The 23,236-nt window shown below is 38.3% G+C and overlaps 1 protein-coding gene and 1 long non-coding RNA gene across 4 annotated transcripts in view; one reads left to right on the top strand and one right to left on the bottom strand.

Moving 5' to 3' along the window:
* LOC132657359 (uncharacterized) overlaps positions 1 to 6,304 on the top strand; it is a 43,688-nt gene extending 37,384 nt beyond the window's left edge. Inside the window, exon 2 of the long non-coding RNA XR_009595388.1 lies at positions 783 to 6,304. This is a non-coding gene — a long non-coding RNA (uncharacterized LOC132657359). The remainder of the gene's footprint in view (positions 1 to 782) is intronic.
* The window catches only part of GK5 (glycerol kinase 5), an 84,192-nt gene that overhangs the window by 58,416 nt on the left and 2,540 nt on the right, over positions 1 to 23,236 (bottom strand). For 2 of the 3 annotated variants that reach the window (XM_060394965.1, XM_012102136.5), the window contains exons 2-3: positions 15,254 to 15,347; positions 13,579 to 13,654 (exon numbers count right to left, since the gene is read on the bottom strand). In XM_060394965.1, coding sequence (XP_060250948.1) covers positions 13,579 to 13,654; positions 15,254 to 15,347 — 170 coding nt within the window. Of the gene's footprint in view, positions 1 to 6,407; positions 13,069 to 13,578; positions 13,655 to 15,253; positions 15,348 to 23,236 lie in introns of those variants that run through there. The other variant, XM_060394972.1, reaches the window with a different exon arrangement.

Genomic DNA, 23,236 nt, shown 5'->3' with positions numbered 1-23,236 from the left:
ACAATGGCTGATTCTCATTTTTATATGACAGAAACCAACACAACGTTGTTAAGCAATTACCCTGCAATTAAAAACAAAATGTATTCTTTCTAGGAAATTCCCTGGTGGTCCAGTGGTTAGGACTCTGCGTTTCCACTGCCAAGGGCATGGATTTGATCCTTGGACAGGGAACTAGGAACCTATAAGCTGCATAGAATGGCCAAAAAGTAAAAAAAAAAAAAAAAAAAAAGTTAGAAAAAGAATATTCTTTCAAAATATAAAATTGGTAACATTACTCTCCGGCCTAACAGCTTTTGATAGTTTCCTACTGCTTATAAGGGGCAAACTCTCTACCATAGCCAATGGCTTTCTCTGGTCCAGAGCCCTGCCTTCCTCTCCAGGTTCATCTCAGTCAAAGCCCTGAGAGACTACATATGCCAGGTGCTGTTCCAGGTGTGAGGGACCCAAGCGGGACATGACAGACAAAAGTCCCAACACTCATGGAACTTCTTTTATGACAGAAGATATAATTTTTAAAAAATGTAAATAAGTAAATAAAGGTTTAGATATGAAGTGATTTTAGATATGAAAATTTTTAGTAATGAACAATATGAAAAAAATATAATAGTCAAGTTATAGGGAGGCATTAGGTTGGTGCAAAAGTTAACTGTGGTTTTTGCCATTTGATATTGGAATACATTCTACATAAATGTGGTTATGTTATATATCATTTTTATGTGCATTTCTCACTTATTTTTTTGCTAGTGACTTATCACTTTCTGTTTATTTTATATTTATTTTAGACTAATGAAATGCTGTTAGACAAAAAGGAAATTCTAGAGATTTTCTTGAGTTCAAAATGGGTTGTAAAGCAGTGGAGACAACTCACAACATCAACAACACATTTGGCCCAGAAATTGCTAAAGAATGTACCATGCAGTGGTGGTTCAGGAAGTTTTGCAAAGGAGACAAGAGCCTTGAAGATGTAGAGCACAGAGGCTGGCCATTGGAAGTTGACAACAGACAAATTGAGAGCCATCTTCGAAGCTGAGCCTTGTACAACTACATGAGAAGCTGCCAAAGAACTCAATGTTGACCTTTCTAAGGTTGTTCAGCATTTGAAACAAATTTGAAAGGTGAAAAAGCTCAGTAAGTGGGTGCCTTGTGAGCTGACTGAAAAAAAAAATCGTCCTTTTGAAGTGTCATCTTTTCTTATTCTATGCAACAACAAAAAACTATTTCTCTATTGGATCGTGATGTGTGATGCAAAGGGGATTGTATATGTCAACTGGCTATGACCAGCTCAATGGCTGGACCAAGAAGCTCTAAAGAACTTCCCATAGCCAAATCAAACTTGCACCAAACAAAGGTCACGGTCACTGGTGGTCTTCTGCCAGTATGAACCACTACAGCTTTCCACATCCTGGAGAAACCATTACATCTGCGAAGTATGTTCAACAAATCAATGAGATGCACCAAAAACTACAACGCCTGCAGCCAGGATTGGCCAACAGAAAGGACCAATGGCACACTGTACAACCAACACTTCAAAAGCTGAACAAACTGGGCTTCATATTCATCTGAATATTCATCCTTCATATTCACCTGATCTCTTGCCAACCGACTACCACTTCTTCAAGCACCTTGATAACTTTTTGCAGAAAAAACACTTCCATGACCAGCACGATGCAGAAAATGCTTTCCAAGAGTTCATCAAATCCCGAAGCACAGCTTTTCATGCTGTAGGAATAAACAAACTTACTTCTCATTGGCAAATAAGTGTTGACTATGATGATTCCTATTTTGATTAATGTGTTTGAGCCTAGTTATAATAACTTAAAATTTACAGTCCAAAACCATAATTACATTTGCACCAACCTAATAAAACAGTCGAGGAAGGTTCCTTGGAAATGCTTTGAGGTGAGGTCCAAGTGAAAAGAAAGGTAATTTCCTGGGTAAGATAGCTGCAGGCAGGGGGAGGAGCAGGTGCAAAGCCTGCAGCTAGCAAAGTGTACAAGAAACATCAGCAGGCTGATGCGGTTGTAGCACATTTCAACATTCACTTAGCAGTGACTTAGGTTTGGTCTCACTCTATCTGTGGAGAAATGGAGGGAAAGCAGAAAAGGCAATATTGTAAACGAACTGCCCAGTATACTATTCTGTGGCTCTAAATATGTTTTGTATCATAAATAATCAGTGAGAACCATTAACATAAGTAGCAACTGCCACAATAAAAGATGTATGTGGTGCTGGAGGAACACAGAGCAATTTCAATACTTGTATCACCAGAGTATAAATTCCTAGACTGCTGCTGTTCTGATTCATCTTTATATTCAATCCAGTAGTCAGCACAAGGCTTTACTTTCAATGAGCCAGTTACTGAGTGAACTGCAACGCAACGACTCATGGTTTATATTACTAATTGGCACATACCTGTTTATATTACTAATTGGCACACACCCTGGTCCGAGGTTAGTTGGTAGAAGCTTCTCTGAGAGACAGTGACAGAAGAAAGAAAACAACTCAGGATTTTTTTTTTCGAACAATCAAAATGGAAGAGATAGTTACAGTTGTTTTAGAAAACAGGCTAACCACAAACACTGATCAAATATAATGAAAAAATGTTTAACCTGAAGCATATGAAGAAGACAAGGCCTGAAAAAAAATAAAAAGGTCACAAATGAGTTTCCTGGCATCTGAAGGGGGGAAAAATGAGGAGGAAAAAAATAAAAAGAACATTCAAAGTTTTAGACTTCCTAACATCAATCTTAAGAAGAACAATGTTTCTATGGCCACAACAGAATGCACTATGGACACAGGGGGGAAAACAATGAGCTGTGAAGAGGATGAGGCGCTGGTTGTGAGTGGAATGAACAGGTGGTTCCACAGGGTCAAACCTGCCTCTTTTATTCTCTCAAAAATGGAGAACTTCCTGTTGGCTCAGGGCTGGGCCCATTGCTATGTTGTGTCTCAGCTGTTTGTTGGGGAAGTATAGAACCTGCCAGCATTATACGTCACCATGGCTCATGGGAACCAGGGAACAGAATAAAACTCCATTATTTTAAGGAATTATAAAAGATGCAGGATGTGGGAGAGGGAGAGGGTGGGATGATTTGGGAGAATGGCATTGAAAGATGTATAATATCATATATGAAACAAATCGCCAGTCCAGGTTCGATGCGTGATACAGGATGCTTGGGGCTGGTGCACTGGGATGACCCAGAGGGATGGTACGGGGAGGGTGGAGGGAGGGGGTTCAGGATGGGGAACACGTGTATACCCGTGGCAGATTCATGTTGATGTATAGCAAAACCAATAGAATATTGTAAAGTAATTAGCCTTCAATTAAAATAAATAAATTTATATTAAAAAATATTTTGTAAGATGAAAGATGAAGATTGAATTTTACTGAAATAAATATATCATGATATTTCAAAAACAAAAACAAAAATGCAGGAAGGCTTATGTGTCTGGGTTTTGGGGGAAAATATCCAGTGTTTCAGTTCCCACAAAGTTTTCAAAACTCATAAAAGAATACAGATATCTCACAAAAAGACAGCAAAGAAGAAAATCCACAATTAACTGCTTTAGGAAAACAATACAACAGCAGCCCCAGTAAGGGAAATGAACTGTCTTGGAATCTGACTCTATTTCCCCAGAAGTGAGGCAGTATGGTTCTACTGCTGCATGAAATCTTCGCCTCCAACTAGGGTAAACTTGCTGCCACAAACGACCTTGCTTTGCAGGTTCTGATGAAAGCAATCTCTATGGCCAATAATCCAATTTCCAAATCCAACTAAACGTGACACTTGCAATTAGCTATCCCTAGGAACACTCTCCTGCCCCCACTTCCACACCATCTACTTCGCCAGTTTGCCTAGGTCCTGAATTGCCAGCATTGACATTCTGATTCCCTTTAAATTGGGGGGTCTGTGGGACTTCCCTGGTGTTCCAGGGGTTAAGACTCCACATTTCCACTGCACGGGGCCTGGGTTTGATCCCTGGTCCTAGAACTAATATCCTGCATGCCACTCAGTGTGTCCAAAAATAAATTTAAAAATCAGTTCGGGTGTTGAGAAGGGGGGAGAAACTCACTGTACAAATCCTCAGCCTTCTTCTCTTCTATCCATATAATCTCTACCAGAGAACACACGTAATTCTCCGCACTTCATCTACATCAGTGGTTCTCAACTGGGAGTTCTCTGTCTCCCAGGCACATTTGGTAACGTGTAGAGACATTTTTAGCTGGGAAACTTAGGAAGCAGGGTGCTAATGGTATCTAATGGGTAGAGGCCAGGGAGGTTGCTAAATACCCTACGATGCCCAAGATGTCCCCCAAGAACAAAGATTTATCTGGCCTAAAATGGCAATAGTGCCACTGATTAGAAACACTGATCCCCACAGAAGACTTGAATTCACTTACTCCTTCTTCTGACTAATGTACTAACTTGTGTCCAAGACACTAGGTGGAGAGTCGGGGTGAGGAGGAGGGTATGGGGCAACCGCAGATGCAGGCATCAACCTGTAATACAGGTTATGCTCTGAAAGAAAGAGTATCTATCTGGAGGAAATGCACCACCTGTCTGGGGGAAATTCACATCCCAAATCAAACACTTGATCGTGTTTCCTTCCACTCACCCTCATCACCACCTAGCTCATTCACTCTTATATTCTTTACAATTTCTGTCATGTCCTCCCAAAGAGCAAAAGCAGTAATACTGGAAAAAATTTTAAATTAAACAATTTTTTTCCTGAAGTATATGTGACTTGCAATATTATATTAGTTTCAGGTAGATAACACATTAATTCAATATTTTTATAGAATAAAATCCATAGAAAGATATTATCAAATATAGTCTCTATACCCTGTGCTGCACTTAACATCCTTGTAACTTGGTATTTTTTAACTGGTATTTTGTAACTCTTAATCTCCTTCACTTATTTTTGGCTGACCCCTCCCACCTCTCCCCTCTGGTAACCACTAGTTTATTCTCTGTATTGGTGAGCTTGTTTCTACCTTGTTATATTTGTTCACTTGTTTGCATATTTGATTCATTTGTTCTGGATAGTAAGTGAAAACACAGTACTTGTCCTTCTCTAACTTATTTCACCAAGCATAATACATAATATTGTATAATTTTACATGAACAGTTCTCTATGTATATTTGCTGTTGTTCAGTCACTAAGCTGTGTCCACCTCTTTGCAACCCCATGGACTGCAGCATGCCAGGCTCCTCTGTCCTCCACTCTCTCCTGGAGTTTGCACAAATTCATGTTTATTGAGTCAGTGTTATCTAGCCATCTCATCCTCTGCTGCCCCCTTCTCCTTTTGCCTTCAATCTTTCTCAACATCAGAATCTTTTCCAATGAGTCAGCATTTTACATCAGGCGGCCAAAGGACTGGCGCTCCAGCTTTGGAATTAGTGCTTCCAATAAATATTCAAAGTTGACTGATATATTATAACTTATTTATCCTTATATCTGCTAGCGGACATTTAGGGTGCTTCCATGTCTTGGCCACTGTAAATAATGCTGCCATAAGCACTGAGGTAACTATCTTTTCAAATCAGTGTTTTCATTAGATAAATACCCAGAAGTGGGACTGCTGAATCATATTCACTGTTGTTGTTGTTCCATCGCTAAGCTGTGTCCTACTCTTTGTGACCCCATGGACTGTAGCCCACCAGGCTTCTCTACCCACAGGAAATCCTAAGCAAGAATATATTGGAAGTGGTTGCCATTTCTTTCTCCAGGGGACATTTCTCCAGGGATTGAACCCACATCTCTTGCTTGGCAGGTGGACTCTTTACCACTGTACTATCTGGGAAGTCTGCTGAATCATACGGTAGTTCTTAATATTTTTTTTAGTTCTTAATTTTTAAAGAACTTCCATACTGATTTCCATAGTGGCTGCACCAATTTACATTCTCACCAACAGTACACAACGGTTCCCTTTTCTCCACAGCATTGCCAACATTTGTTACTTTTTATCTTTTTGATAACAGTCATTCTAATACATGTGAAGTGACATCTTGGGATTCTGAATTGCGTTTCCCTGGTAAGTGATGTCGAGCATCTTTTCATGTGTATGTTTGCCATCTGTATGTCTTCTTTAGAAAAATGTTAAGATTTTCTGCCCATTTTTATATTGGATTGGCTATTTTTTTCATATTGTGGCATATGAAGTGAAAGGAAAACAACTCAGTCGTGTCAGACTCTTTATGACCCCATGGACTATACAGTCCATGGAATTCCCCAGGCAAGAATATACTGGAGTGGCTAGCCATTACCTTCTCCAGGGGATCTTCCCAAGCCAGGGATCAAACCCAGGTCTCCCACATTGCAGGCGGATTCTTTACTATCTGAACCACCAGCAAATATATTGTGTTGTATGAGTCCTTTTTACATTTTGGATATTAAACCCTTACCAGACTATCATTTGCAACTATCTTCTCCCATTTGGTGGGTTCCTTGTTTCATGATGGTTTCCTTCACTGTGCCAAAGCTTTTGAGTTTGATTAGCTCCCATTTGTTTATTTTTCCTTTTTTCCCCCTCGCCTGAAGAAACAGAACCAAAGAAACAAAGCCTTAACCAGTGTCAAAGAGTTAACTGCCTAGGTTTTCTTCCAGTTTTATGATTTTAGGCCTTTCATTTAGGTCTTTAACTCATTTTGAGTTAATTTTTGTAAATGGGGTGAGAAAATGTTCTAATTTCATTCTTTTATGTGTATCTGTCTAGTTTTTCCAATAGCACTTATTGAAGAGTCTTTTTAAAAAAAATTATATATTTTTGCCTCCTTTACTATAGATTAACTGACCATGTGTGCATGGGTTTATTTCTGGGCTCTTTATTCTATGTGTCTGTTTTTGTGCTGGTACCACATTGCTTTGATTACTTTAGCCTTGTAGTATAGTCTGAGGTCAGAGACCATGACCTGCAACTTTGTTCTTTATGCTCAAGACTACTTTACTATTCAGGGTCTTTTTTGGTTTCATACAAATTTTAGGATTATTTGTTTTAGTTCTGTGAAAAATGTCATAGGTATTTTGATAGGGACTGCATTAGATCTGTAGACTGTTTCGGGTAGTATGGGTATTTTAACAGTATTAATTCTTCTAACTCACAAACATGAGATATTCTTCCATTTATTTATATTGTCTTCAATTTCCTTCATCAATGTCTTATAGGTTTCAGAGTACAGGTCTTTCACTTCCTTCATTAAATTTATTCCTAGATATTTTATTCTTTTTGGTTTGATTATAAATTGAATTCTTTTCTTATTAGTGTATAGAAATACAACAGAATTCTGTACATTAATGTGGTATTCTGAAACTTTATTGAATTCATTTATTAGTTCAAACAGGTTTGGTTGTTTTTTTGGTGGAGTCCAAGATTTTCCTTTATATAGTATTATATCATCTACAAACAGTGGTAGTTTAACTTCTTTCCTTGCAATTTAAATGCCTTTTCTTTCTTTTTCTTGTCTGATTGCTGTGGTTAGGACTTCCAATACTATATTAAATAGAAATGGCAAGAGAGGGCATCCTCATCTGTTCCTGATCTTAGAGGAAACACTTCCAGCTTTTCACCACTGGGTATGATGCCAGGTGCTGACCTGTCACATGACCTTTATTATCATGATGCTTCTTCCTTCTATACCAACTTTGTTCAGAGTTTTTATCATGAATGCATATTGAGTTTTGCCAAATGTTTACTCTGAATCTATTGAGATGATCATGTGATTTTTATCCTTGATTTTGTTAATCATGTTAATTGATTTACAGATATTAAACCACCTTTGCATTCCTAGAATAAATACTACTTGATCATGATGTATAATTTTTTTTATATATTGCTGATTTGGTTTGCTCATATTTTGTTGTGGATTCTTGCATCTATTTTATCAGAGATATTGGCCTGTAATTTTTTTTTTATAGTATCTTTATCTGATTTTGGTATCAGGGTAATGCTGGCCTCAGAGGATGAGGTGGGAAGTGTTCTCTCCTCTTTAATTTTTTGAAACTGTTTGAGAAGGCTATAGATATTAACTCTGCTTAAAATTTTGGTAGAATTGCCCCATGAAGTCATCTAGTCCCAGACTTTTGTTAGTTGGGAGTCCTTTGCTGATTGAATACTACTAAACAATCTATTCAGATGTTCTATTTATTCCTGATGTAGTCTTGGAAAACTGTGTTTCTAGGAATTTATTCACTTACTCTAGGTTATCCAATTTGTTGGCATATTACTGTTTGCTATATTCTCTTATGATTATATTTCTGATATTAGGTGTAATTTCTTTCTCATTTCTTATTTTCTTTACATTTGAGCACTCTTTTGATTTATAAGTCTGGCTAAAGTTCATCAATTTTGTTTATCTTTTTAAAAACTACAGCTCTTGGTTTATCTTTTTTTTTTTTTTTTTTTTGGTCTCTATTCTATTTTCACTCTGGTCTTTAATTTTCTTCTTTCTCCTGCCTTTGTGCTCTGTTCTTCTTTTTTGTGTTGCTTTAGATGGAAAGTTGGGTTATTTGAGATTTTTCTTGTTTCTTGAGGGAGGCTTCTATCACTATAAATTTCCCTCTTAGAATCATTTTTGCTGTGTCCTGTAGATTTTAGAAGGTTGTATTTCTACATTTTTCATTCATCCCAAGGTATTTTTTAACTTCTTTCTTTATTGACCCAATGGCTTTTGAATAGTGTGTTTTCAGTCTCCACTTGTTTGTATTTTTACCAGTTTTATTCATGCAATTGATTTCTAGTTTCTTATTGTTGTGGTGAGAAAAGAGGCTGGACTTAATTTCAATCTTCTTAAATTTACTGAGATTTTTCTTGTGGCCTAGCATGTGATCTATCCTGGAGAATGTTTCATAAGCCCTTGAGAACGGGGACTGTGCTATTTTTGAATGGAATGTTCTATAGATATTTATTAAGTCCATTTGGCCTAATATGTCATTTAAGCCCATTGTTTCCTTATTGCTTTTTTGTCTGGTCTATTCATTAATGTGACTGTGGCATTCAAGTTCTCTATTATTATTGTATTACTGTCAATTTCTCTCTTTATGTCTATTAATATCTACTTTATATATTTAGGTGCTCCTGTGTTGGGTGTATATATATTAACAAGCCTATATCCTCCTCTTAGATTGAGGATCCTCCCTTTATCATTATTTAATGCCCTAAATAATATCTTGATATATATTTTGTTTTAAAGTCTATTTTGTCTGATATGAGTACTGTTACCCCAGCTTTCCATTTCCACTTGCATGAAATATCTTTTTCTAATCTCTTCACTCTCAGTGTGTGTCTTAAGCTCTGAAGTAAATCTTGTTTAGGTTGCATATACATGGATCTTGTTCTTTCATCCAGTCAGGTACCCTATGTCTTTTGATTGGAGTATTTAGTCTATTTAAATTAGAAATGATAATTAATGGGCACATACCTTTTGCCATTTCGTTACATGTCTTCTGGTTGTTTTGTAGTTCTTTGTTCTTATCTTCTTTTTCTAATCTCTTCTCTTTTGGTTTGATACTTTTTAAAAATTCTGTTTGGGTTCCTTTGTCTTTGTTTTTGTGTATCTATTGGAGAACTTTGATCTGCAGTTACCATAAGGTTTATATTTATTTATATATAATATCAATCTGTAAATATATCTACTTGTTTTAGAATGACTTCCCTCATTGCTCAGAGAGTAAAGCGTCTGCTTACAATGTAGAAGACCTGGGTTCAATCCCTGGGTTGGGAAGATCCCCTGGAGAAGGAAATGGCAACCCACTCTAGTACTCTTGCCTAGAAAATCCCATGGATGGAGGAAGCTGGTAGGTTCCTGTCAGGCTCCGCCATCCATGGGATTTTCCAGGCAAGAATACTGGAGTGGGCTGCCATTTCTTTCTCCAGCGGACCTTCCCTTGTCCTGCATTGCAGACAAGACGCTTTACCATCTGAGCAGATCCCTTAAAGCTTCCTTTAAAAATTGTTTTTTCTTTTTGTTGTTCTGATTAGGTGGTTTCCAATATTTTATCTTCCAAGTTGCTTATGCAGTCTTCTGTATTACTTAATCTGCTGGCAATTCTTTCTAGTGAAATTTTCATTTCAATTATTGTATTCTTCAGCTCTGACTGGCTTTTATATTTTCTAGTTCTTTGCTGAAGTTCTCACTGGGTTCCTCTATTCTTTTCCTGAGTTTGTGAGCATTTTTATTACTATTGTTTTAAACTCTTTATCTAGTAAATTACTATCTCTGTTTCATCAGGGGTACTTTTGTGTGTGGGGAAGTTATTCTTTCGTCTGGTGTATATTCATTTGTCTTCTCACTTTTTGTTTCTAAAAAGTTATGTGAAACAGTCACCTATCCCAGGCTTAAAAGCATGTCCTCATGTGGGAGCCTCCCTGTGCAATCTGCATGTACCCAGGTTTTGGTGAGAGACCTGGACCTGAAGTGAGCAGTAACTGTGTCTTCATCTGGGGTGCATGGGAAGCTGTCACCTCAGCAGGACATAGAACTGGAATAGGAATGGTTAGAAGTGGAGCCAGATGTGAGCTGGGGCCTCTCCCAAGCTTAGGGCAGGCCTACAAGCAAACGGGTTAGAGCTGTAAATCTGAGCTAGTGCCTCTTCTCTCCACTGTGATGGTGGTATCTCCTTTGGCCAGAGGCATGGCTGAGGCCCAAGAGACTGGAACCTCAAATCTGAGCTAATTCAACTTCTCCCGGGTACAGTGGTTATTTGTACACGGTTGGGAGCAGTGCAGGAGCAGGCAAGGCTGGAGCAGCAACCCAGTGCAGGTTGGGATGTGTGCTGGAGCAGTCCTGGCAGGGCAACCCCAGACCATGAGGTGTTTTCAATCTGTTGCTTCTGCACTGGGACTGGAAGCAGGTGAGTCTGTGGCGTGCTCTTCAAGTCTGGAGTCTCGGTTTCTATAGCTCTCTGATAGGCACTACTGGTTTTCAAACCAAGCAGGCTTGTATTCTCGGTGCTGGACCTCAGGGTTAGGGTGCCAAATACGGTAAACCCCTTGTTTCTTAGGTGCCAGGAGCCACCACGGGAGATCCCACCCATGACAAAGTTCAAAGCAAGGCTTCAGAACTCAAGGGGCTCCCTAGGCTTTCTCAAGCATCTACCCCAAAACCAGAGTCTGTCTGTTTTACTATTTCATGACTTTTACCAACTCCTCTGACATTAACAGGGGGCTAACCCTGACCACCTTTCTCTGGAGAAAATCAACTTAGGGCTATAGCTAATAAGTCTCCTGGACATGAGGGGAATATTTCAAATCAAACCCCCTCTGTTAGCATTCTAGCTTGCTCAGCAGGTATATCCAGACTCTTACAGCTACGCATGTGATTATTTACAGCCTCCCAACTGTGAGAGGCACGGAAAGCCTAAAACATAGAGCCTTTGAAAGAGTTAAAAGTTATTAGAGTAGTGCTAGCGCTGATGTAGGATTTCATTATTGGGCCAATGCTTGTTGCTAAGTTCCCATATCTCTTATCCACTGTGCACCTGGAAATACATTAGTTAACATAGTGAGAATGCTAGAAAAACAAGTGTAGCCTTGAATTTAACCATATCAGACTTTTGAGCTAATTGGTTCTTTCTTGTAACTCACTGCACCTTTGCTCCATAAAAAACATAACTCTGGCATTTTCTGAGGCTGACATAGATTAGAAATATAAAGAAAGAACACTTTGAGGGAAAGTAAGTTTCCAGGTTGAGCAGCCTTTATCAAAACAGGGTTATAAAATGTTCACAGGCCTCCAAGGCCAGAAGATACTATATACAACATCATTTGTGGGAAAGGTATGCAGAAAAATCCTGGTTTCGATAAGGGCAAAACTGCTGGAATGTTTGGGCTGACTCTGTATGACCTTGCATCTTTCATTTCCCTCTATGTATAAGGCAAGGTATAAAAGTACCTTTTGAAAAATAAAGCTTTTGGGCCTCACTCATCAAAATAGCTTAGTCACCCCGTGTTTTTTCTTCTATCTTTCTTTCTCTCTCTCTCTCCCTCTCCTTCTCTTTTTCAGGCTGATCCCTTGGAGCATACAGGCTCCCTGCGTTCACTTATCTGCCCGGGTTTCTAAGACCTGAACGAGAAGACGTTCTGCGTCTTCACTCCCTCAGGAGACCGGGAGGGCACCTGTGGCCTCCATGAACAGGGCAAACTTCTTGTCTTGAAGTTTTATTGGTTCTCTATGTAAACCAAGGAACATCAGCCTCTTTCTCTCCTCTATTTTCTTATCTACAACATTCTTTCCTTATCTGTCTCTCTCTAAATCAATCACGGACACAGTTCCTACTTTGGGTTTCCCTGCATCCTGTGGGGGCTGGTCCCCGGCACTCAGGGATGATGCACAAGCCTGCAACCCCCTCCTCTTCTGGGTCACCCACTAGGTGTGTGGATCCTGATTAGATTGCTTCTCCTTCCTTCCTCCCAGACTCCAAATGGTCCCTCCTTTAATAACCTTGGTTGTAGAAGAGCCTTTCTGATAGTCTTCAGACTGTTCTCAGAAAGTACTCAATAAGCAGTTGTAGTTTTGATATGTTTGTTCTGGGAGGGGAGCTCAGGGTCTACCTACTTCACCATCTTAATCCCACACAATCATATATTAAAAAATTTAAACTTCTTTCTCTTTCCTAACACTGAATTAAAATTAAAGTTCTTGTGAATTCAGCTTGATTATATTTCTTTGACTTACCCTTACCCCTTACATCCACCACTTTTCATCCCCACTGCCCCAAGCTCAAGATGCCCTTTAGAGTCTAGAGCTCTGTAACAAAAAAATATTTTACAGTGATGTTGTTGTTTCTCTTAAAAATAAAAAAAGTTGAAGGCAATATAGGAGTAGTGGAAAGAGTATATTCTCTGGAACCAAAAAGATAATTTGCAATTTTAGCTTGATTTATTAACGAGTGACTATGAATAATGTAGTTATTTCTCTGCTGCTGCTGCTAAGTTGCTTCAGTCGTGTCCGACTCTGTGCGACCCCATAGACAGCAGCCCACCAGGCTCTCCGTCCCTGGGATTCTCCAGGCAAGAACACTGGAGTGGGGTGCCATTGCCTTCTCCAGTTATTTCTCTGAGGTTCAGTTTCTTTCTTTGTAAAATAGATGTAACCACTAACAGGTTTGTTTGTAAGGATACTGAAACCTGAAGAAATATCATAAGCATTCACTGCATGGTATCCATTGTACTATTATAATTGTGTTTAATTCATACATACCTCATATGCTGTAAGTATTTAAAATTAAATTTGAAATAGACTAAAATATAAATCGTATCATAGTCTTGTATATCCAAAATTTGTCAGGTTCTCCTGAATCTTTTTAGGTATAAGCTAATTTTTTAGAACTTCAATCCACACTTTATCTGAATTTTAATGAAAGCAATAGTCTTTTTACTACTATTACTTTATATAAGTTAAGCCTAGTTGACATGCAGGGAACTTATGCAATAAGCCAGAAAGTAGACCCAATTTCTTTTCTCTTAATCAAGCAACACTTCTTTCTTCACAAACTTTAAAACTCCCCAAACAGGTTTCAAAGCAATGTGTTCACCATGGCATGAACCCGGTGATAAGAGTTATCACACAATGCACTTACTTGTCCCATGTGATAAAAGTTGCTCTCTGTGTTGAAATGCCAAGACCAACAATTTGATTCATTTCTATTCCTGCAGCTAAAAATAAAGAAAGATAAACACATTTAAAAGCCTAGGAAGTTTATCTTTATAATATTATCATATGGAAAAGAAATTACTTAATATAATCTATGAGAAAAGCAACTTGGCTCAGCATTTTAATAACACAATTGGAGCTAATAAATGAAACATTACTAGGATGATTTTGTAGTATTTTTTTTTTTACTTAAAGAGAAAAGAAGTTATAATCTAATAATAAAATGGACTTTTTGCTTTAAAAATTAGAAAGAAGCAAACACGACTTAAAGTAAGTTAAATGGTATTTTCTTCTTGATAACATTAAAAATTAGGATCTTCATTTAAGCAACGATCAGCTATAGCAGAAGCTGGTTGATGGCAACAAAAGAAACCCTCATGAAAAGTAGCATAAATACTGAAGCACAGATCTTATTTACTACACAAACTCATGCTAGGATGCAAATAGAAACATGGATTTTGCAAAGTCCAGATTTCTTGAAATACAGCAGCTCACATGTTTCTGTGACATTCTTTTAAAAAAGCAATTTGTCTCACTGAACAAATTAGGGACAGCTTCAATTTGAGCTGTGCTCAATTTAAGGACGACATACCACCTCCTGTACAGTACTCCTTCCTAGTCTGATCATAAGGAAATAACTAGACAATCCTCGTCTATTAAATGGATCTGTACTTTTGAAAACTGTCAGTGACACGAGGTACTTGGTCTGTATTAAAGGCGACTAGACTGACTACTAAAGGCAATGCCTCATCTTTGTTGGATTCTGGATTGAAAAAAAAATTATTCAAGACTGAGGTAAGAAGGGAATACTGAGGATCAAGTATTAGAAAATATCACTGGGTTTTAATGTTAAATTTTCTGTGTGATGTTTACGTATGAGAATACACCTTATCTTTGGAGATAATGCTTAAGTATTTAAAGATGACAGGTTATTACATCATAATCAACGCTCACCTCGGGCAGCTAATTTGAGTCTAGGAGAAAGCACATTGGCATTCTTCTGACTTTTTAAAAATAGGTTTTGAAATACTTCAAACCAGAAAAGTTAGGAGAAGCAATTCAGTCAGAGAAATGAATGAAAGACCTTTTTGAAATTACAAGTCCTCTTTCGTCACGTTCTTAAAGAAGGCTGTACTGAGACTGTTCTTAAAGAGCTAAGATTCCAGACCCTGGCTGCAGCCAAGAGAACACTTGCCCTAAGAGGTCGCACAGGAAAAAAACAATCAAAAACTTATTTTACAATAAAGCTAACGCAGCTGTAAACTCCAGAGAGCAGGAACTGAGCGTTGTAACTTTGTTTACAACCCTCTGGTATTTTGTACAAAACAGGAAATGGAATGGGCACTGGCTACAACCTGGAATAAATACTAAGGTGAAGCCTTTAATACTGCAGCTTAAAAAGACTTCAAGCAGAGGAGAGAGTTGCTGCTACCCTCCTTTGACAAAGTGGGTTCACTACAAACCACAAATGTCCTTCTTCCCCAAACTACTGGGAAACTGTGACTCCAATAAAATATTGTATGTATAATTTAGGAAACCCACAAAATTCTTATTATATACAAAATACATGTTACCATCTCTCCTTTTATAAATCCAATTACCTTTGACAGATTCTTTTATTACAGCAACAAACTGAAGCCAGAGAACATCAGGATCAATTTCAACCCAGCCAGCCTGAGGATAAAGACTTTCTACCTATTAAGGAAAAGAGAAAATTTAGTAAAAACAAATCAGAACAAGTCAATAGCATATAGGCCTTAAGGGTACCAGTTAAAATAATTAAAAACAAGATTTTATTTATTATCTAATTCATTTTTATTGTTAAGGTGGAAAAAATATGAAATAAAAAGGATGATACACCAAAATAGCAGTTTTATTCAGTTCATGAAATTTACAGAAGATTTTATCTTTATTTCCCAGGCTTTCTACAATGAAAATGCATTATTTCTGTAATTTTAAAAAATGTCAAACTTAAAGGGAAAAACACAGCTGGACAGGATGCATGGAGCAGCTATTTGTAACCTCCAAAATGTATATGGTGGCAGGCAGACAGGGAAAGAAGATAAGAATCCAAATACCACCAAAGTGGTAGTGAGTTTCCCATTTTCCTGCTGGTATCACCTGGCCTAGACTCAAGGCCGCCTGAACACCCAGAAGCAGGTACCAAGGTGCACTAGAAAAGCCAGGAGAACACTTGCTAACACTCAAAGAACAGAACGAATCTCTCACTTTTCTTTTTTATCCACCATCTCCATCCTTTTATATGCTGGCTATCTCACAGTGGCAGCTACAGCAGTATCCACAAGCACCCCAAATACTGAGGGAGGTAAAACTTCCTCTCTCAGAACAGGTGCTGGAGACCCACCAGGGTAAGGTGATCCCCCTGTGGCTTTTTCCTCTTTGTGTCCTTCTGATGCCCAGCCTTGGATGTGGGCATAGGAAGTGCCCTGCAGAAGGGGGTAGTGAAAGGTCCAGCTTTAGGTAAGAGGACCCAAACAAGGAGACTCAAAAAGTCAAAAAGTCCCAGGAAGATCTAGGAGAGGGAAGAGCTTGGGAAAGCCACTCCAGAAAGACGTGGATGCACTCCCAGGCTCTCCTGGAAGCGGCACATGCATGAATACACCCCTAGACAGCATTCTGTTGTTGTTTAGTCGCTAAGTGTCCAATTCTTTTGCAACCCCATGGGCTTGTAGCCCAGGGCTTCCCAGGTGGCGCTAGGGGTAAAGAACCTGCCTGTCAATGCAGGAGACTTAAGAGATGCAGGTTCAATCCCTGGGTCGGGAAGAATCCCAGAGGAGGAAATGGCAACCCACCACAGTGTTCCTGCCTGGGAAATCCCATGGACAGGGGAGCCTGGCTGGCGACAGTCCATAGGGTTACAAGAGTCAGAGAGGACTGAAGCAACTTAACACACGTTGGACTGTAGCCAGCCAGGCTCCTCTGTCCATGGGGTTTCCCAGGCAGCAACACTGGAATGGGTTGTCATTTCTTTCTCCAGGATCTTCCCGACCCAGAGTTCAAACCTGCGTCTCCTGCATTGGAAGGCAGATTCTTTACCACTGAGCCACCGAGGAAGCCCTCCTAGACAGCATAGCAAAACTGCTAAAAGCAGAACTTAAAAAAAAAAAACACCAAAAACAGATCACTGCCCAGGTCCTGGGGCTTTCCAGATGGTGCAGCTGGTCAAGAATCTGCCTGCCAATGCAGGAGACACAAGAGATACGGGTTTGATCCCTGGGTGGGGAAGATGGCAACCCACTCCAGTATTCTTGCTTGGAGAATCCCACGGACAAAGGAGCCTGGCGGGCTACAATCCGTGGAGTCGCAAAGTCAGACCCAACTGAGCACACACGCACTCCCAGGCCCCAGACCGATCACTAGGTGGCACATACTGCACAGGACAGATCTAAATAGCACTTCCAAGATCTTAAAAACAGAATTAACATTGAAATCAAAATCCAAGGAAGGCTGGTCAGACTGTGTGGCCCGAACACAGCTGCATTAACTGCCTATTAAAGAAAAATATGAACATTTGTCATAGGCCTTATACAAGACTCAGAGGTTTATAACATGATATCCGAATGTCTAGGATACAATCCAAAACTACAAGGAACATTAAGAATCAGAAAAATTTCAGCTCATACAGCAAAAGATAATAGATACCAGTATCAACATAACAGATAATTTTGACAGATTTTAAAGCTACTATTATAAAAATGTTCCAAGAAGTAAGGGTGAATTCTTTTGAAACAAATAGGAACATAGAAAGTTTTAGCAAAGAAATAAAAGACAAGGAAAAACAAAAATCTCACCATTTCAAAATTAAAAATACATTAATTAAGTGGGGGAAATGGAGAGATGCTGGTCAAAGGATACAAACTTTTAGATATAAGATGAATAAAGTCTAGGGATTTAATGTACAGTATAGTAACTAGAGTTAATAATAATGTATTATACACTTAAAATTTGCTAAGAGATTAGTTAAGTGTTCTCCACACACATACACACACAGATACAAATGATAACCTTGTGAGATGAAGAGTGGTTTAATTAACATTAATTATGTTATTTCATTAACATGGTATATGTAGGCCAAAAGATCAGTTTGCACACCTAAACACATACAACTTTTGTCAACTTATCTTACTAAAACTGGAAAAAAATTAACTAGAAAAAGAAAATTATTAAAACACATACTGGATCAGCTCCATGGTAGAATGGAGATAACAGAAGAAAGTCAATAAGCTTAAAGACAGATCAACAGAAATTCTCTAATCTGAACAACAGAAAAAAAAAAAAAAAAGAAGAAGAAGACCTCAGGGATCTGTGGGACAGAGAAAATGGTCTAATATTGATGTCAGCAGAGGCCCCAAAGAAGAAAAGAAAGACTTCAGTGCCTAAACAAATTACTTAAGGGAAGTAATAGTGCTAAGAATTCCCAAGCCCAGTAAAAGATTTAAAATCTATATATTCAGGAAGCTTAGAAAATCCCCACCAGGATAAGTCCAAAGCAGTTCACAGCCAGGTCCAACATAATTTAAATGCTAAAAACTGAAAGCAAAACAAAACAAAACCGAAAGCAACCAGACAATAAATACACAGAATAATAATTCAAATGACTGTGGACTTCTCATCAAAACAAAGGCCAGGAAGAAGTGGCTCAACATTTTTAGAATGCAAAAAACTTTCATCTACAATTCCATATCAAAATCCTAGGATTTTTAATAGATATAGATATGATCATTCTAAAATTTACATGGAAAGGTGAAAGAACCAAAATAGCCAAAACAATACTGAAAAGAATAAAATTGGAGGAATCATACTACCCAATTTGAAGACTTACTCTAAAGCCATAGTAATCAAAATAGTGTAATTATGAAAACAGACAAATAAATCAAGGAGCACAAGAGAATCCAGAAGTAGACCCACACGAATATGGCTAGTTTATTTCTGACAAATATACAAGCCAATTCAATGGAGAAAAATAGCTTTTTCAACAAAGTTGGAATAGACATCCATATGCAAAAAAATTAACCTCAGTCTTAAAAAACCTCACTTCTTACACGAAAAACTAACTCAAAATGGATCCCAGATGTAAATGTAAAACTGTAAAATGCTTATAGGAAATCACAGCAAAAAATCTTCGTGACTTGGGATTAGGTGAAGAGTTCTTAGACATGACACAAGTATGATTAATAAAACAAGAAAAACTGATAAAGCGAGCTTCATCAGAATTAAAAATGTGTGCTCTGCGAAAGATATTGTTAAGAAAATGAAAAAGCCAAGTACAGACTAGTTGAAAATATCTGAAAATCGTGTATTTAACACAGGATTTATATCCAGAATATATTTTTTAAAAAAAGTTAGAAAACAATTCAAATTAAAAAATGGCCAAAAAACTTGAACTAGCACTTTATCAAAGAGTACATATGGATAGAAAATATGCACATGGAAATATTCAACATCATTGGGTAAATGGAAATCAAAACCACAGTGAGATAACGCTACATCTAAAATTAAAAAAAATACTAACAGTATCAAGTGTTGATGAAAAACAGAACTCACAGACATTGCTGGTGGGAATGCAAAATGATGAGTCACTCTGGAAAAGTTTGGCAATTTCTTGTTAAGTTAAATATTCACTTACCATGTGATGCAACAATCCCACTCCTAGGTATTCATCCCAGAGAAACGAAAACTTACATTCACATTGATATCTGTATACAAATGTTTACAGCTGTTCTATTCAAGATCAACAGAAACAGAAAACAATGCAAATATGCTTCAGCAGGTGAATGAATGTGGTATCTTCATATAATGGATTACTACTCAGAAATAAAAAGGAATGAATTCCTGATACACACAATATGTATGAATCTCAAAGGCATTACATTGAAAAAACGTCAGTCTCCATAGGTTACTTACTGTATTTTTCCACTTACAAGATATTTTCAGAAGGACAGGAAAAAAACAAAAACCATAGTCATACAAAACAGATCAGTGGTTTTCAGAGATTAGATGTGGGAGGAAAGTGACTATAAACGGCTTGCACAAGGGTTTTTCGGTTACTTCCAACATGTACTAAAACTCACAGAAGTTATTCAGCAAAGAAGTTTCATCTTACTCTGCTAATTTTAAAAATAAGATAGAAAATAATCTTTGGCTTCAGGTTAAAACAATGGCCTGAACATAATTGTTTTATTTCCAATTCCTCTCAAGACTGCCATTAAACTAAAAACGTGAAAAAATGTTTATGCAGAAAGACAAGAAGAGAGCAAGGAAGCTCAGAGCAGGTTTTAACAAATGTCTTTAACACTCTCAGTGAGTGGGTAGGTGGTACAGGGCTAAGTACAGAGGAGACCACTGAATACCTCTCTACCCACTCAGATTATACATCTCTGTTCAACCCCTGGCAGAATCTCAGGGAGAACCCTGAAAATTAGAGATACCTCAGAAGACTGGGATGCCAGATGCTGCTGAACAGAGGGGTGATCCAATCTTTATAAGGACCCCCAAACTCCTTGTCCAGTCAGATCTTCTGCCCCTCCCTAACACAGCAGAAGTTACAAGATTTACTCTCTGGAGGAGCTGAACCAGAGACATTTTTTACTTGCAAATACTAGATACAGCTGAGAAAAGTAAGACATGGTACTGAAAATATGAATGGGTAACCAACCAAAGATCATCATTTAAGGAAAACCTCTAACACATAAGAAAAGGCCAAAATAAACAGAAAAAAAGGAACTGTGAGAAAACACTGACAATGTGGGGAGCATGAGGGTGACACAGAGATGACACAAAAAAAGAATCTATACTGTCAATCAATCAATATTATTCCCCAGTGAGCCCACTGGAAATAAACAGGTTTAACAAAGTCTATTCCCTTTCTGTAGGGACTGCCCCAGTGATAAGTCAATCCTAAAGGAAATCAACCCTGAATATTCATTAGAAGGACTGATGCTCCAATACTTTGGCCATCTGATGCAAAGAGCCGACTCACTGGAAAAGACCCTGATGCTGGGAAAGACTGAGGACAGAAGGAGAAGGTGACGACAGAGGATGAGATGGTTGGATGGCATCACTGACTTAATGGACATGAATTTGAGCCAACTCCAGGAGATAGTGAAGGACGGGGAAGACTGGCACGCTGCAGTCCATGAAGTCGCAAAGAGTCACACGTGACTTAGTGACCGAACAACAATTCCCCTTCTATCAAATAACATTTCTCTTCTTTCCATGCAAAATTTTCATGACCACAGACTGTATGTAATGACTCAACTGCAATAAATACTTTCGCATCCCCAAAAACTCAACACGGCCATCATCGTGTCAAGTCAACAACTTAGAGTTGGCAGAGGCACTCCAGGGTCACGTCCTCCCACTTCACCAACCCAGACAGCTCACCATCACATGTCACAACAGTTCAGAAGATCAAACTAAAATACAAGATCAAGAATATATTCAAAACTAAGAAGAAAATGTGTTGATTAAAAACAAAAGACAATGACCAGTTCTTTTCAAGAATGTACAGAGGGAACACAGTATTGGAAAGTCCAGTTTTCCTCGGAGTGGTCTTTCTGTCCTGTTCTTCCAACCAAAATGTTATTATTTTCTCACAATGGCATGATGTTCCAATGGGGAACATGATGAACTTTCTTCACTTTGAAAAACTAAAAATATCAAACATTCACATGTAGGATTTCCAAAGCTCTGAACACTACTCTCATATATAACACCAATATTTAAGAGTTCACAGAAAGATTTTTTTTTAACTTATTGGGACTTCCCTAGTGGTCCAGTAGCTAAGACTCTATGCTCCCAATGCAGGGGGCCCAGGTTCGATCTTAGGTCAGGGAATTAGATCCCACATTCTGCAACTTAAAAAATATATATATCCCGCATATTGCAAGGAAGACTGAGGATCCTCTGTGCTGCAACTAAGAACAGTACAGTCAAATGAATAAATAAAAATAAATATTAAAAAAGAAAGAAAAAATACAACTTATAGAAAAAGGCTACAAACATGGGTCTCTGCTATTAAAAAATGAATACCGTAAGAGGTAAAATTAAAGTCTTCTGAGAGGCCTCAGTATTAGCCTTCTCATGTAAAAGTTCCTGTTTGGGATTTCCATTTTAATGAAAAGACCAATAAAGCCTATTTTGTTCATATCTCTAAAGAGTGATCTCTTCAGTTTTTCTTCCTCAAGCTATTTTTTGACTGCTGCTGCTGCTAAGTCGCTTCAGTCGTGTCCGACTCTGTGCGACCCCATAGACGGCAGCCCACCAGGCTCCACCATCCCTGGGATTCTCCAGGCCAGAACACTAGAGTGGGTTGCTATTTCTGTCTTCAATGCATGAAAGTGAAACGTGAAAGTGAAGTCGCTCGGCCAGGTTGGACTCTTCGCGACCCCATGGACTGCAGCCTACCAGGCTCCTCTGTCCACGGGATTTTCAATCAAAATCTATGCTAAGTGTGGCTTTCTATTATATATTCTTTCCAACATAATTTAGCAGAGGTGTAACTTTCATTTGAGAAAACAAATACAAGTTCTGTGTCTAATCCACAGAGTCCCATGAAGGAAACTGATTTCCTAATATTTTCCTAATATGACTAAATGTAATCCAATTATTTATTCTGTACCCAAGAAATAATAAACTAGGTGCTAAGAAGCTGGATTTAGAAAAGGCTGAGGAACCAGAGATCAAATTGCCAACATCTGTTGGATCATAGAAAAAGCAGGAGAATTCCAGAAAAAAACCTACTTTTGCTTTACTGACTATGCCAAAGCCTTTGACTGTGTGGGTCACAACAAACTGTGGATAATTCTGAAAGAGATGGGAATACCAGACCACCTGACCTGCCTCCTGAGAAATCTGTATACAGGTCAAGAACCAACAGTTAGAACCAGGCATGGAACAAGAGACTGGTTCCAAATTGGGAAAGGAGTACATCAAGGCTGTATATTGTCACCCTGCTTATTTAACTTATATGCAGAGTACATCATGAGGAACACTGGGCTGGAGGAAGCACAAGTTGGAATCAAGATTGCCAGGAGAAATATCAATAACCTCAGACACACAGGTGACAACCATCCTTATGGCAGAAAGTGAAAAGGAACTAAAGAGCCTATAGATGAAATTGAGAGAGGAGATTGAAAAAGCTGGCTTAAAACTCAACATTCATAAAACTAAGATTATGGCATCTGGTCCCATCACTTCATGGCAAACATATGAGGAAACAATGGAAACAGTGACAGACTTTCTTCTCTTGGGTTTCAAAATCACTACAGATGATGACTGTAGCCATGAAATTAAAACATGCTTGCTCCTCGGAAGAAAAGCTATGATCAACCTAGACAGCATATTAAAACACAGAGATATTACTTTGCCGACAAAGGTCCATCTAGTCAAAGCTATGGTTTTTCCAGTAGTCATATATGGATGTGATAGTTGGACCATAAAGAAAACTCAAGCGCTGAAGAATTGATGCTTTTGAACTGTGGTGTTGGAGAAGACTCTTGAGAGTCCCTTGGCCTGCACGGAGATCAAACCAGTCAATCCTAAAGAAAATCAGTTCTGAATAT

The sequence above is a fragment of the Ovis aries genome, chromosome 1, assembly GCF_016772045.2.
Source record: "Ovis aries strain OAR_USU_Benz2616 breed Rambouillet chromosome 1, ARS-UI_Ramb_v3.0, whole genome shotgun sequence".
NCBI classification, from domain to species: domain Eukaryota; kingdom Metazoa; phylum Chordata; class Mammalia; order Artiodactyla; family Bovidae; genus Ovis; species Ovis aries.
Note: the sequence above shows the minus strand (reverse complement) of the source record. Positions and strands in the feature narration are given on the sequence as shown.